Below are 16,749 nucleotides of genomic sequence, written 5' to 3' on the forward strand. Positions count from 1 at the left end.
CTCCCAGATCACTTAACCTTTTTTTTTTTTTTTTTTTTTTTTTTTTTTTTTTTTTCCGACACCCCAAGCATATCTCTGAGTGCTTGGAAGCCAAGGGAAGAAGCCCCATGGTGGCTGGCTCTCTTAATGCCATGGGAAGGACCATTGGTCAGGAATGTCTGCAGCTGGGCAGCTACTGGGCCTGGCCACAAGCAGCCTGCCCAGAGGTTTGGGCCAATGGGTTGCTGTGGTGTGTGGGGGCCATGGTCTTGCCTACAAGCCAGAGGAAACAGGGTAAGTAAGCAGTCTGGACCCGGGTACGGAGAGCAGAGAACACCCAGTTGGAGGGGAGGCTTTGGTCATGGTCTCCAATGAGCTGCTTTAAATATGCTTGCCTTAAGAGGTGGGGCAAGAATAAAGCATCTTGCAGTGTGACAGGAGAAAGAAATGCCACCAAATATGACATCTTTCCTTCTGATCATTTTATTTCTAGATTTTAATAAGCACAATCTGAAAAAAACAAAAACAAAAACAACAAGACCCGGCAAAAGAATATGCACCAAAAGGCAAGCATTTAGCATGAGAAAATCTACAGTCCTCACTCCTGAGGTCTACATGTTAGAGGGCCGGGGGTGGGGGGGGGCGTGGGGGGAAGGAGATGTGTGTGCAGGAAGTTATGGCACAAAGACCCCAGTTCTTCCTTTTGTCTTCCTCGCTCAAAGAAGCAGAGCAAAGGCTTTTGGGGGGAAAGCCTCTCTAGAAAGACATCCAAGAGGCACCCTAAAGAGTGAGCTTCAGTGAGGAAAGTTTGAGGCAGGGTCTGCCTGGCTCTGTTGAGACTGGCTTAGATTTCTGGGCCTCCAATCCAGCTTTAGGATGTTAGCAGGAGACGAGGTGGTCTCCTAAGAAGCCTCATAATAATACCATGTTCCAGTCTCCTGTGGAGACTGGCTCTAAGTCAGCCAAGAGCAACAGGAAAATTGAGTGACTAGCATCAGGCAACAGAGGTAGAGCTGTGAAGGACAACTTAGGAGTTTCTTGAGGTTTCTTCAAGTCAAAAGGCCAGAAGCTTTCCGTGACTGATAAATCTTTAATATAAAAATTGTACAAGAATTTTGATACAAATTACAAGAGGTATTTGGACAAAATATGAATAAAATTCCATTTACATCCCCAAACCCTTATGCATTTTATGCAAAAGACATACTGTAGACAGTTATAGTACAGAAAATACAACAAAGGAAATAGTAAATAAACAATTTCAATTACCTTAGACTGCTAATAAAAACAAACCACAAAGTGAAACAAAACCAAACCATCGATTAAAATACATACAGTATTCATGGAGCTACTGATGTCACAATGACTAGGTCGGGGTGCACGCTGTCCCATCTCTTGGTGCAGCTGTCTCTCCTCACAGAGATGCTGGTTCTGCCAGAGGCTGGGGGGAAGAGACCTCGAAGCATGCAAACGAGAACATAAAGAAAAAAGACCAAGCCTCTAAACTCTAGGTGGGAGAGGGACATATCTGGGGCAAAGTTCCTTTCCCTCAAGATATTTCCATTCCCTTTATCCACTTTGAGTATGGAATCTAAAAGCTGAGCCTAATGCTTTTGTTATTAGAGATGTACCAGAGGATTTGGGGGGGGGGGTTCCATGTTCTCTTAGCCAAGGGAGGGGTCTCTTCACATCCCACAGACCCAAGTCTTGCCCAGTTTCTTAATCATCTTTGCCCACCCCCTGAACCACACTGAGCTCTCCCATGACTGTTCAGATGGCACTGGCAGGAAACGGGGAGCTTCCTCAGTGAGACAGCAGAACCAAAGTTTGCACAGGAAAGTGAGTGCATTGCATACAACGAATCTTAGTCCTATCGTGTTAATACATAATACTAGAACATCTCATTTGCTTAATTCATGTTATGTAAACCTGGGCAGGGTAGAACACACACACATCTCTGAAGTGATCAAAGCCAGGAAAGGGGAGGGAGTGTTCTACCCACTTGCCCCAGAAGAGATTGATTTATTTTTTTTGGAGGGGAGTGGGTACCATCAGGAGAGGAAAGGGCAGGAGTAAGGATGGTAGAAAAGCCAGAGGAGAGTAAGACAGGCAATGAGAGGAATGAATGACCTGTACAAAGACATGCAAAAACGCCCCAAGTAGAGTATGAGATTTAAAAGAACCAACAGTCTTGCTTTATACATCTCAAGTGAACCTACTAACTCAGCACATTGGCTGGAGTTCAAGAGCATCATGCCTCGTGAATCAGCGCTTACAAAAGCTATTGCACGGATTCAGGAGTAGGTAGGGGATGCTTTGTCTCCTAGCAAGGAAGAGGCAGGCAAGTCAGTGCCCACCAAGACAGGGCCAGGGTAGTCCACCTTGCAGAGTGGGTGGGGGACACCATGAGGGCTGGAGTTCTCACTTCTTGAAAACTTTTCCAGGGCCAGCAGAGTAGAGCTCTTTCCCACACCTGGGGTCTCCCCAGGGTCTCCTCCCAATCCTTGCATTCCATGACAGAAGTGAACAGAGCCGGTTAATAACTGATGCCTTTGCCATCTTAGTGGTGTGTTTACTCAACAACACATTTGGCAACAGGAAGCCCCGATAAAAATCATGGTACAGCACTTAGAGTCTCCCTGTCTTGAAGAAATATACTTTTATACTATCTACTACTCTCTGTTTTTGTTAAAATACCATTTCCTGCTCTTCTTTCCCTTCAAAGATTCTTTAAAGAAAGCTAAATAAAGCATGCCAACTATACAATGTCCTTATGTGTCCCTGTCACTTAGAGCTCAGGGGGGCAAATCTAATATTTGCTAGCAGAATTTGTGCAATTTTGGCAACTGAGTCTTTAATTACAATTTTATTAAGATGCTTGGTAACTGCTTATTATAAATACACGAGGGAATGTAAAAAAAAAATCAAACTGTCTTTACTCAGACCCAAAGTCCTTTTTCAAAGTGCTTTTCTTTTCAGTTCTCAGGCTGGTTTGAGAAGTGACTTAGCACTGCTTCGTCAGCCCAGACCTGATGCGTCCTGTCCCGAAATCTGCTCTTACTTTCCTTGCAAAAGTCTACAACGAAGACAACACCTCCACACGTCACCTTGGGTGACTAACACCTCATCTGAAATGTGACTTTCTACCGGGTGTGCCACGGTAGTTGGCAGCAAACAGGACGGCCCTTAGCTCCATGTGGAAGGTGTGCAGATACAGCTTGCATTTCATTGCCAACTAGCCACTTTCAAACTACCTTTTAAGTAGTCTTGTATTCAGAAATAACCAACAGGACACATTATTTGGATTCAAGGTATTCTGGAACATAACGTTTTGACTGTACGTCCTTCAAGCCTTTGCTCTTTGATCTTGTAAAGCTCACTATACTTAGATCTCACCAAATTTTCCAACATGGAGAATTTCTCTTTCACACCTAAGCTCTTCATTGTTTTAACAGCTAAAGTTGAAAGAATAGAGCCTTATTTTATTCTGATTGTCAGCTCAGTTTGGCAAACAAAGGTTAATCCATCTTGTTAAATATGGATTTAGAGTCTATTATTGAAAGACAAATGTATATATTTAGTGTAATGGTTTGATGCCAAAGAAGTAAACATCCCAAACCATGCTTTTCAGCCACCATTCATAAGCAGTTTGTTTACAACACACACACTTTTTGACAAGGAAGAAAAGTTTTTTTAATCCTTTCCTCACAGAATAAGGACAACCTAATCCTAGTGATGCCCCTGATTTGTGGGGAAATGTTCTCTATTGCATGGCCACACCCAATACTCCCCAAATGGATGGGCATGGAATTGAATTCCTGTTTCAAAGAAATAGAGAGCAGTCAGACTGTGACTCTCTCCTGACCCTTTATGTAAGACATCATCCTTATACTGTCCGGTTAATAGCTGGTGAGAGCATGTAGAAGCAGCCTAGAGTTTCCTAAAGACACAGGAGGTGTGCATGTGTGCTTGTGTTGGAGGCAGGGGAGAGAGGGGATGACAGAAAGAGACAGGAGAGATGGAGGCGGCAGGCTGATTGTGAATGAGTGTGTACAGCAGGGAACTGGTGGGGAAGCCTGGCCCTCTACTCAATTTCCCCTTCACCAGGGATAAACAGGCAATTACGCATCCTTTTATATTTGATGGCCAAGTGCTGAACTGGAAAGCACACTATTAGTTTGTGTCCCTTCAGGGCCAGGGCAATAAGCAGCCAGGAGAGCAGGGGCTGAAGTAGAGAGGGTGTTGTCCGCTGTTAGTGTGACAGTCTTGTCAGCAGCGCTCACATTACTGGAAGGTAATAAAGTGACAAGTAAGTTATTAGAAAGATATGAGGTGAAATTGAACTGAAGCTTCTTGCTGCTCGGCCCCGGCTTTTGCCTTTCCTCTTTGTAATGGTCTGCTATTTGTTACAAACTGAGCCTTGTCCTGAACCCTATATAATTTTTTTTCCTGCAGTAAAGGTCAAATGAATTTACAAGAACACTTTGGAGAAGAATTAAGATAGTTTTATGACAACTATAGTGTGTTGCTTCAAATATATGTTATGTATATATATATACATACATATAATTATAATGAACAATAACACTGACTCAATTTAGTATACTTGTAAAAATGTTGGACTTTTTAGCCCTCTGTTATTAGGCATTTGGAATTTTGAAAAATAAATGTCCAGAGGACAGTATCTGTTATCCAATTATTGCAGAAGGACTGTAAAAATAATTCTGTGTAAAATGTGGGAAGACTGTGGTTAAAAGGACGCGAGGAAGGCTGGGTGTGTGGATGAGCATGGAGGATGACCTACTGGTCAGCTGTACTAACAGGCTCTTCACACTATCACTATAGTGAGGGCCTCTGCAGTGATGGGAAGGGTGGGCAGGAGCCTGGGGCAGTTCAGATTTATTTTAACAGCCACAGGAGCAAGAATGGTAACATTCTGAGGGAAAAAAGAAACTAGTTGCCTCTGCCTCAGCATCCATTCTGATGACAAGATAAACAGCCACAAGGTTTTATGATCACAACTATGTTGTTGCAGTATGTAAATGCAAATCACTTGCATGCTCTCCACTCATCACAATCAGAAGTAGGTTTCATGCTGGGTGGTAGTGGTGCACATCTTTGATCCCAGCACTCGGGAGGCAGAGGCAGGTGGATCCCATGAATTTGAGGTCAGCCTGGTCTACAAAGGCAGTTCCAGGACAGCCAGGATTGTTACACACAAACCCTGTCTCAAAAAACCAAACAAGTTAAAAAAAAAAAAGGTTTCATCACCGGCCTTTTATCTAGGTGACTCCTTGCATTTCTGTGGTCCCAAAGGGACTCTGGCCATCACTTCTCAAAAAGAAGAGCAACCCCAAAACTCACAACTGCCTTTTCTGGCTATCCTGACCCACAAAGAACATCTTAAGACGTCTGTAAGTCCTTCCCAAGATGTGCTCAGTGACTCACCTGGTCATGGGGCACTCTGCAGGACACTGGAGGATGTGTTGGCATCCACTGTAAGGCAGGACTGACTTAAAGATTTTTCTCCTGGACAAACACTTGCAATGCATGAACTGTTTTCCTTTCCAGCTACCCTCAAACCAGGGTGAAGCCGACTCTCTGCTACAAGAACTGCAGCCTTGCCAGCGGCTTTAGGCACCCGCCTTTTATTGGCACCTCCTTGCTCATTTAGATCCCTCCTAAAACCAAACACCAAGAGGGAAAGAGCGAAATCCACTAATTTAAAGAGTTCTAGTTTGGGGAAAGGCGAAGTCTTTAAATTTGTCATAATTTGAAAAAGCTCTGAAAAACAGTGGTCACAGGACAGAAGCTAGGCTCTCTCCTAGTGTCTTGCTCCAAGAGCAGATGCAACCTGTCTTAGGACAGGTGGATTCTAGTCTGTCACTCAAAGTAACTCAACGCCTGCAGACTTGATTCAATCAAGGACTGCTCAGGCATGTGGTGTCCATCTCAGTCTGATTATTAGCTTGTCTGTGTTTGAACTGCTGAGGGTCCCCATTTCATTCATTTGCCTGGCATATTATATGGAGTATACAGAGGACGAGGTGGGGAGGATACCATTATCCTAGGTGGCATGTGTAGTTCCTCCTGAATACAATGGAGGCATGATTCTAAGCCAGCCCATTCTTCATAGATTCAGCCTTCTTTTCCTCCTAAGAACAATGTGTACACTAATGGGCTGTAACTGGTTAAACGTCTTCCTCCTCTTACTGGAAAGGCCTGGAAAGCCATGACCAAAGAAGTCACAGGATGTGGATGGTGACAATCCTAGGCTAACACTGGTTTCTAAAAAGATGTTAGTCACATTGAGAAGGAAAACGTTTATACATTTAAACCTCAAGGAAGGATCCGGCTGACTAGGGCAGCGGCACTAAGACTGGGGATGAGCTACACTGAGCTGGTCTGTTTAAATACAATTACAAGCAGAACAAAAATGGCAGGCTCTTTCATCATACTTTCCAAGCCAGATTACTTATTATCTTTTTCCTTGCTCTCTTCCCCCCCCCTCCCCAGAGCATGCAGATATTCCCCAAAGTGGACCCAGCCTTTCTAATATTTACAAAAACATAGTTTAAAGTGATCAAAATAGTATACTTCAACATTAGCTGGAGAACATGCACAACTAATATTGCCTAATTATGTACCAGTGATAAAACTTGGGCAAAAATCAATCAAACGGGAGAAAGCTACTTGGATGAAAAACCTATGTTCCTATTAATTTTCAGCTAGAAAAGGATGGATGTAGCTAGAAACTGTTTAGGGACAGGAAATGTATAAACGAACAGACAAGTAGGAATGGGCAGAGGTGAAGAGTGCCGCTGGTCAAAATGCTCATCTCCTTATCCTACCTATTTGCATGTATGCCTTGGGGCTACTGTCCTCAGGAGAAACAGTGGTTAAGCCGAAGCACTGTACTCAGGCATGCCTGAGAACGAGCCACGCTTTGGGAGGAGAACTAGACATCTCATGAGTCTACATTTCATGTGTTATATCCACTGACTTCCCCTGTCCCTTTGAAGCGAATAGGCTTTATACTGAAATATTTAGTTGTGAAAAGGCCACCACAACAATGGGCACATGAGCAAATAAGAGACATACTTTAAAAAAGTGCCAGCTGCCCAGTCCTGGTGCCGTATCTAACGAACAGGGGTATGCATTAGAGTCTGCCAGCAAGGGAAACACCACTTCTTGAATCTCATTACTTCTGGACCTTTTCTAGCTGGCTACAGACATCAGCCAGGTGTGTGGCAAGTGACAAATGCTTGTTCAGAACCTGGGTTGTTGGCTGAGGTGACTCCTGACAGCTAGGTGATTCACTCAGGAGAACCATTTGACATTTTACCCGACATTCAATTAAACACACTAAACACTGATTTTTGTAGAGATGAATTCTCACATCTCTAAGAGGGTAACACTTGAAAGTTGTTCAAACATAAATGCATATTAATGTTTACAAAACAAGGTGTAGGTTAGTCTCCACGCAATCTAAAAGACAGTTTCCATACTTTCTGATGAGATTGTAACAATGTGTTTCAATCCTCTTTGAATCCAGCACTTGGTAACAGACAACAACGCAACATAGAGAACGCTAAGAGAACCAAATGTTTGCAAACAAATGTTCATTATTCTAGTTCAATCTTTCACAAACATACTGTACAGAGGCTTGTATGTTATAAAACAAAGGAACACATCTGTTTGTTCAGTTTAACACGACACCAAAATAAAGCAACTAAGCTTTGGGAAAATCAAAGGTACAAGGAAACAGAACAGTTAGTACTAATTCCTCAGCTTTTTACGTAAACATTTGTCACTAACAGACATTGTGTGTGAGAGTTTCTTTTGTACTGCAAATGCTTTTGGTCTTTCCTCGCAGTGGAATACGTGAAGGACCCAGTGGACCCTGTGGCATCTTCAGAAAGAGACAACGGTAACACTTTAGGAACACCTAGTTCATCTCTAAGAGTCTACTGCTTGGAAATTCTCAAAAATAAAAAATCCGGAACCCTCGATGAATGATGCTTAATTTTGGAAAAAAAAAATAAATACTGTGAGGTACAATAAGTCGCACAGGAATAATAACAGAAACATATCAACGGTTTCCTTTGGCAAATTTAACGGAAGTGAATGCTGATGTGAACACAGAAAAAAATTATAAAACATGAAAATGGAAATGATATAAAAATTGAAACAAAGGGCATTTCTAAGTTTTAGACTGTTGGGAGAAATGTTTGAGGCCATTAAATGCAGAAAAGAAATACATTCTCTATTATGTAGTTTGACAAAATACTAGGGTTTACCCCACCCCACCGCCACCCCCCCCAAAAAAAAGAAAACAAAAGACAACAAAACCCACTCTGCAAGCACACCCCAGCAGTTCTGGCTGTAGACGAAGTTGAGTAAATATCATCATTTAGTCAGTATGCTGTGGTAGCCGAGGCTGCCGATGTGGTTAACCAGCTCAGGCAACACTGTAAACATCAGAAACAAAACAAAAAGGTTTGGAGCAGTCCCCCCCCCCCCCAGCCCACCCCTTGTTCTCACTCTCAATTGCTTGGTTTCAGGCTTCCTTTCATTTCTCTGACAAATTCGTGTGGGGAAACACAAAACACTACACAGTGAGATCCTGTCTTTCTCTCTCCTTCTACCGCTGGCTCGCTCGCACGCTCGGAGAGGAGTGCTGCTCAATTCAAGTTCAGCACGTGTTTCCAGAGCTCCCCAGAACAGTGACTGTGAATCGGCTTTTGATTTGGTCTATTAAGCAGGCCCGGCTTGCAGTGCTACTGCGGAATTGTGACAAAATGAGCCAGCCAGACAACAGACTAAACCAGCTCACACTTTCTTCCTTTTCAAAGGAGAAGGGTTAGGGCCTTGGAAATGAGTGTTCAACTCTTACTGTATTCAGCTTTGTTCTTTAGTGAGTAATTCGGGCTACTGTGTCCTGAAATATTATCCTGCCTCTACTGAAGAAACGCCTTGGCTGTTTCACGCCACCTTATTTTGTTTTCCTTTTATGTCAGTTAACGTGTATGGAGGAAGGATGCAATATTGATTCTAGTAACATTCGGCACTCGAAAGAATCACGTGGTTTTTTTGTTTGCTTGTTTTGTTTTTTTAAAGCGGTTTTCTGGTGGCCAAAAAAGTTGGCCTGTGGTTGTATTGAGTGACTAATCGTATTTTCGTTTCTGAAAACTTGTGCAAAGTTGGCAATTCTGTGTTAACACTAGTACTCTTTGTTTGGCATTTGTGCCCTTTACTGACCAGATCATTTTTACACAAATGGGTTGTTTTTGTTTTGTTATGAAAGAAAGATACCTACTGAAGTATGGCGATAGTTTTAAGGATAAAAAGAAGCACAGATATTACACATCCCCTTGTAGTGTCTGACAAAGTGCATGGCTGGGTTTATGTACTAGTACAGGACACTTTAAAAATCAGGTCTGTGCTGTGGAGCATGCCAGCACGTCTTCATCACTCTATCTAACAGGGAGTCAAAACGAGACCAGGGGAGTTTTTGTTTTGTTTTGTGTTTTTTTTTTTTTAAGAAAATGTGCATTAATGCTAATAAAAATGAATAGAACTAGCCAGCAAACTATTTATTTCCTGCATATCTAACAGCTGGATGTAACTGTCAAAACTAAAGAGAGTTCAACAACAATCAATACAACTGTTTTACATCATTGGCCTCTCAAGGCTAAATATTTACAGGTGAATCTGCCATGCTTTAATTAAAGATTCTCTCAAAACCTTAAAGTTCACAAAAGACAACTATAAGAAGTTCCTTTTTGTTTCTTTTCTCTTTTTTCCCTTTTATTTTTTATTTTTTTTTGCAGGCAACAGTCATAGGTACAACAAAATGTCTCTTTGGAGAAGACCAAGAATTATTCTATCAAAATTGGGGCTAGCTGAACACCTTATATGTGTGTTCCTGTGTGTGTTTGTGTGTGTTGAAAGGGGTACTTCTGTTTTTACCCCAAGTAAAAGATCCACCCTCTCCCAAAACTATAAAGGAAAAGAAAAAAATTCAAAAGCACCTAGTGTTTATCATTTTTATCTAAAGAAAAGGAAGTATGTGTGTGCGTACACGTGTAGACATGTACACGTGTGCACACACACATGTGCCCCGCTATGGGAGCACACACTGGCTATGGCAGTTCAAACATGTAGGCCATCTGGTGAGAGCTGGCATTTGGAGTGTCCGTTCCGGGACTAATCTATGGAAGGGAAGGGGATGTTTTTGTGGAGGTTAGGGTTCTGACTGTGCCGATTGCGGCTTCGCACAGAGGAGAACATCATGTTGCAGCCTGGGACTTTGCATTTGTGCATCTCTCGCAAATGCACAGTTTTGTAGTGGACCCTCAGAGTCCCCTTGTTGCTGTACATTTTGTGGCAGATGTTGCACATGATCCCACCGTTGCTCCCAGACAAACTGTTGAACATAAGAGATCCTGAAACTTCGGGCCCGAGGCTGCCGGGGAGGGTGGGGGCCTCAGCCTTGTGTGAGGATTCCCCGCTGTCACTGGCCCCGTCAATGTCGTCCAGAAGAATCCCCTCGTCGCTGCCCGCATCGGATTCTCTGGAGGAATGGACACTGCTGCTGGACTGGAGGCTGGAGGTGGTGCTCAGGTCGAGGACCATGTAGTCCTCCGCCATGCCTCTCCCATACCCGTTCAGGTGGGAGTCTTCTGTCCCTGCGGGAGAGGAGGCATCTTCCCTGACATCGAGCCCCAGAGGGTGCTGGGCACCATAGATCTTCATCAAAAATTCATCCCGGAGGTCCTTGCTAAGGGAGGGCTGCGATGAGTCCAGGCCCATGTCATCGAGTTCTTTGGTCAACAGTTTACGATGCAGGTTTATGTTGGCACTGTGTCTAGGAAAACAAGAGGGAAGGGGGGGGGGAGGCGCACAGGGAGTGGGGAAGGGTGAGAAAAAGGAGAGCATTTTAAAATTGATTCAACTTTCATTAAGCACCAAATAAGCACATTCATTCCTAATTACACCATTTTAAAAGCAAGCATTCCCTACATCCTCGGGACCTGGGATTGAGTGCAGGTGGGAGGTGCAGAAAGGGGAACTTTCCATTGATGTAATTTTTATGAATAAGCTCTTCAAGGGCAGGATGAATGCACACTCAGGCACTCTTTTCTCAATGGCTGTTCCGTTAGTGCATCAGCCACAGCCACAGAGGACCTCGTAGCAGATGTCATATACATAAAATTAGTACAGGATAATAAACATGAAAAAGGGTAAAAGGATGGAAACTCTCATTTTGTCTAAATGGAATAGCCTACACTTTCCTTAAAATCAGAAAAGAACAGCAAACAAGCCTTTTCTAGTACAGCAAATACTATGAAAAAGATCTGCATTTTTAAAAAGTACATGGTCTACATGTTTAGGTTTAACTTAAAAATCATCTTCCCCACTCTCCTATATTTCATGTTTTAAGTTTAAGAAAAGTCTCAGCAAATTAGTAACAAAATAGTTAAAAGGGTTTTTGTGTGTGTGTGACGTGAATCTTTTTTTCAAACCTGTCTGGAACCCCACCCAAATCTAACAGCAAAAATATATTTTGTTTTTCAAAAGTTGCTACATTTTAGTATTGAACTGTCTACATCAAATAATGCTACTTTAAGGTTTAATTCTTTAAAACATAATCTGATAAATTATTTTATAAAAAAATATAACCTCTACCTCCCCCCACGAAAAAATCCAAAAGGATAAAATAAAAGCACAGTAAGTAAAAAAAAAAAAAAGTCAAACACAATGACATAGAGTCCCTTTAGTTTACAAACAGAATCCCTGACTCTCACAAGCAAAGCATCATTGAGAGCTTTGCTTGTGTTAAAAAGGTTGAGATTCATTCCCAGAGCATCTACAGGGACCTCATGACTTACAAAGCCCATGTCACTGTTTATCTGAAACATTGCCTTTGTATTTACACCCCCCACTGACTTTTAAAGCACCCTTGGGCATATACCTCTCTTCACCCGCAAAGGCTCAGATGTTTGCCAAGTACCTCAATTGAAAGCTACCCTCCAAAAAACAAAGTGATAAGGAAACAGGGAAATCAAATTTGCCAGCACTGGACGCTGGACATCTTTGAGAAGTTAATTGTGATGATAGAAATAACCTAAACGGCCAGCATTAAGTTCATGAGCCCTCCTGGTTAGACTCAGCCACTCCAATTGGGAACAAGCATGGCTAACAGTTCCTAGAGAAGTGTGAGAGGTATGTGCCTCCAGGGCAAGAAAGGGGGGAGAGGCTTCCCACCTTTCCACACAAGACAATCAGCACTCTGGGTTGAGGGGTGGAGGGCAGCAACCCTCTCCACACTGCACTTGGGAAGGCTGCGCTTACCTTGTGACAATAAGATCAGCTTTCTAATCTTTTGCTAAATCGATCACAAAAGAAAGCAAGAATGAGAGACAGAGAGAGAGAGAGAGAGAGAAAGAGGGAGAAAGAGAGAGAGAAAACAAATTCACATTCTAGACATCCGGCTTTTGAAAACTTAAACAATAAAATAGGGATTTAAAATGTTGTGATCATAAAATTATTTTCTGTCATAAGTGATCATCTCATATGTTGTCTTGATTTTCAGATCACCTGCATAATCCAAAAACCATAAATCAAATCAATAAACCAAATTTAGAGCATCAGCATCATCCATAAATGAGTTCCAAACAGATGCATGCAGTGTGTGGATCCATGGCCGTGGATAAACAGAAGCTGTCTGTCCCCACAGGCCTGTTCTGACATTCCCTTTTCCCTGGCGTCAGATGTCAGATGACTCAAGTGGATGTTGCTAAGCAGAGTGCAGGAAATGCCTACTGGGAAGTCTTTCCGATGACATGTGGGGAGACACCACCAGGGTTAGAACAAGAAGGAACGTGGAAATAGTTAAACTGTGTACCACTACTCTATTGATAAAAACAATCTGCCAGCAGTAAGCAGTTCATGAAACCCTATCCTCATTCACTATTTTTAACACCCCATCCTCTTTCTTAGTTTCATTAACACACATTTGACTGCAATCTAGAACTCTGTGTTGTTTCTCACACATCTCTAATTACCACTTCCTAGGTTCACTGCTGAGAAAACAGCAAGCAGCCAGACACACAGAAGCTGCATCAAGACAGACTGACTGAGGAAGACTAAATTAACATTGACAAGAGGGCATACTTATCACCCTGATGGACACCTCTCCCATAGGGTGACTCGTGAGTTCACACATCTCCACTGATATGTTACCAGGAAGGGATTTGCTCTTCACTTCTCACGTACAGCAGGAGAAGTCTGTAATCTAATTAGATGATGTACCAGCCCTCAATAGCTGTCAACCAAACGATGTGCAGAAATGTGGAGACCAGCTCTGGCACTCCACCCCACAGTGTCCCTTTTCCGCTGTCAGCAGTACTGTTGGCCTCTGTTAATATAATTACATTGACTTTTATTCAATTAAGTGCCATCCCTCGCTTACAAAAAAAAAGCTACTTTATCAATTGATTCAGGTGTAATGTAATAATAAAGATGAACTCATGGCAGTGCATTAACTCTGCTGTTCATAACTTCAGTGCATGGGTTCATTCACGGCAGTCGATTTCCATTATGCAACCACAGTTCAAGAGAATTGATTCTTTTATGTTCATTTCTTAATCTATTTCATTTTTGTTTAATAATCTTCCCAAATGCCATATGCAAAACACATGGCATGGGTACGAGGATAATGGGTGGGGAAAGCCTGCTGCTTCAGCCCTATGCCTGGGACTTGGGAGTCTCCGACTGTCACGGTGTTGCTGGGGTGGGAAGAAGATGGACAAGATGAGGGAGAGCTGGTTACACTACTGGTCCTCTTCTTAGGAGGTTAGAGTTCTGCCTCTACAGAATGGACAGAAGGCAGCACTTGCTTTTCACAAAGACCTATTGTTAGATCCACCAATCAGTCGATCCAAACCACTGACTGTCATAAAAATGCTGTCCTCATGAGATACAAAGACCTAAGGTTAACAGCAATTTGAGGAATATTACAGGTTTAATTGGATCCGCAAAACTGAAGAGGTAAGAAGAAGACAGACAGACAGAAAGAACTCACTGCTGATAATCGAACAGATGCTGAGGGAAAGGAAGCCTCAGATGGGAGCGGGTGACAGCATGCTGTAAAGTAGGAAGATCCCAGCATGAGGATCTGCTCTCTAGGGATACACATGCATTGTCGGAGAGAGAAAGAAATCCAGTGTTCCAAACATTTACCTTAAAAAAGAAGTGAGACTAATAATTAGCTAAAATTTAGACCACATAAGAACATGAAGGATATAAACAGCCGTTTCTGTTTGCTTTGATTAGGTAAATGACACAGCTATGAAGAAGAAAATTATTCTCACGGGAAAAAAAGAAAAGAGACAGATAAAGAGTTCATGGGTATAAAGGTAGGGGTTCACACACTAGTCTAAAATTTAGCTCACACTTTCAAGAATATGGACGAGATGTAAGTCAGCCTGTGGTAGATCAAGTAGAAGGCCCAGCACACAGGAGGTAGCCAATCAGTAAAACACAGTCTTGCAGAAGCCTTCCTTCAGGATGCAGAGGATGGTCCTGAGATAGAAGCATTTTCTCTGTCTTTGTAAAATGACCACAGTGACAGAGTGGAAAATAAAGACTCCACTACAGTGTAAGGGACGTCACAAAATGTAGGTCCAAACCCTCATCTAACCTGGGCTGTGCATAGAGTTACACATGTTCTCTGAATTTCTGGCCTCAACACCCAATCTGCCAAAACTTAAGAGGTCACACACAAAAATCAAAATGAAATAAGGTTTTAGATCCAGGGAACAGTGTCGATACTTAAACTTCTGTCTTATTTGGAATGCTGAATGAAAGGCCTGCCTGTCACTGGATGCATAAGTATCCTGTCCTTTCTGTTTCCTGGAGGAAAACGTACCTGTACAATCACAGAACACGGAAGATGTGTCAAATGCCACACGAGTAAATGCAAGAGCCCTGCAGACAAGGACAAGGGAAGCAATGCTGCTTCGGGCTTTGTTCTCATGACTCATTTTCCCCACTTGCTCAAACGCCCAGGGTGAGCTAACGCAACATTTTACAAGCAAAATTTTAAACAAAAACAGAGTTTGAGCTTGGTTTTTAAACACAGGGGAAGAACAGGTAGTTGTGTTGTTAGTTACTTGTTTTTAAGAAAAATCTTATGATCAGGTTAGAAAATCAGACTGAGGTAATGTGATGGTTAGTCTAGATCATGAGCTTGCAAGCTAGAGACATCTAGAATCATCTGAGAGATGGACCCCTGAATATGTCTGTGAGGATTATCTTAATTAGGTTACTTGAGTGGGAAGCCCCATCTGCTGTGGGTGGTACCATTCCCTTGGCTAGGAATCCTGGACTGTATAAAAGGAGAAAATAAGCTGGATATGAGCATCCACGGCTCTCTGCTTCCTGACTAGATGCAGTGTGAGCAGCCCTTCCAGGCTTTTGCTGCCCTGACTTTCCTACCAGGAACTCCGAGATAAAGAAAACCTTGCTTCATGAAGCGTCTTTCCCAGGCATTTTATCACAGCCACAGCTAGTCAGAAACGAGTTTCACAAGTTCACAAATCAAGCCAACACTTAATTCTTAATTAATTTTGTGCTATTCCAAGCTTAGTGAATTAATATTATATAATTCTTTGGGTAAAATGGAATTAAGTCCACACTTTTGAATTTTTTTATATTTACTTTCTTGTCATCTACCACAAATATATGCCAAATATTCTCAAATAATACTGTCTAAAATGACCACAGTGAAATGTATACAGCAGATTTTTTTTTTTTTTTTTTTTTTTTGTGTGTGTGTGTGTGTAGTCATCCCTTGATATCATCCAGGGCTTAGTTCAGCACAAACCCAAAACCAAAATTCACAGATTCTCAAAAGTCCCTTATATAAACTGATACAGTATTTGCATCCACACACATTCTTCATTTATAAATTAAGTAATGTCTGTATTACTTATGATTCCCATACAACATAAATGTTTTATAAATAATCATTGTACTGTATCATACAGGAAATGGTGACAAGAAAAATGTCGTTATGTTTTGGGTGTCGCTATGATTTTTCTCCAGCATTTTCTGTCTGTGGCTGGTTGAGTCCACGGATATAGATCTGCTGGACATGAAGGGTCAGCTGTCTACGTACATGAAGAGAGGGGAAAAAAAGAGGGAAGAGGAATTTCTAACCAGTCTGGGAAAGTATAGATGCCAGATGTGAATACAGGCTCAGTTAGCAAGACTTCCAAACAGAAATGTAAACCCACTCTCCAAATGCTCAGAAAGAGAAGATTAAAACGCCTGTTCCTTATTCCCTTCTTAGCTGAGTTGCTGTGATACTGACTATTGCATTCATCTCATCGTGTCTGTATTACTATTTATTAATCACATGCTTACACTAAACAAGTTAAGTGACATTTTGGCACTACCCATTTTCTGAAAAAAACTGTAGTTGTTCTAGGATTTTCATTAAAGATTCTCTCTAGACTGTCTGCATCTCCCCCCCACCCCGCCCCACCCCAGCTGATGAAGAAATCCATGTAAAGTTATAATGGATAATTCTCAAAAACTCAAAAAGTAAAGAAATACAAAATTAACACAAGTAATAAAAAATAAGCAAATTAAAAAATATGGAATTCAGTGTTTTTTTTTCAATCCCTTTCAATATAAAACAAATCATCCATACTGGTCACGCAGGCAGTTCCCTCTACATTCAAATCATTCACTTGAAGA

At 42.0% G+C, this 16,749-nt stretch overlaps 1 protein-coding gene across 1 annotated transcript in view; it reads right to left on the reverse strand.

Annotated features, from left to right (window-relative positions):
- Nucleotides 1-7,586: 7,586 nt before the first annotated feature.
- Bnc2 (basonuclin zinc finger protein 2) overlaps nucleotides 7,587-16,749 on the reverse strand; it is a 407,276-nt gene continuing 398,113 nt past the window's right edge. Inside the window, exon 7 of the mRNA XM_059254496.1 lies at nucleotides 7,587-10,849. Within this exon, the coding sequence (XP_059110479.1) occupies nucleotides 10,189-10,849 (661 nt within the window). The 3' untranslated portion in view covers nucleotides 7,587-10,188. The remainder of the gene's footprint in view (nucleotides 10,850-16,749) is intronic.

This window comes from Peromyscus eremicus, chromosome 2 (genome assembly GCF_949786415.1).
Source record: "Peromyscus eremicus chromosome 2, PerEre_H2_v1, whole genome shotgun sequence".
In the NCBI taxonomy this organism is placed as follows: Eukaryota; Metazoa; Chordata; class Mammalia; order Rodentia; family Cricetidae; genus Peromyscus; species Peromyscus eremicus.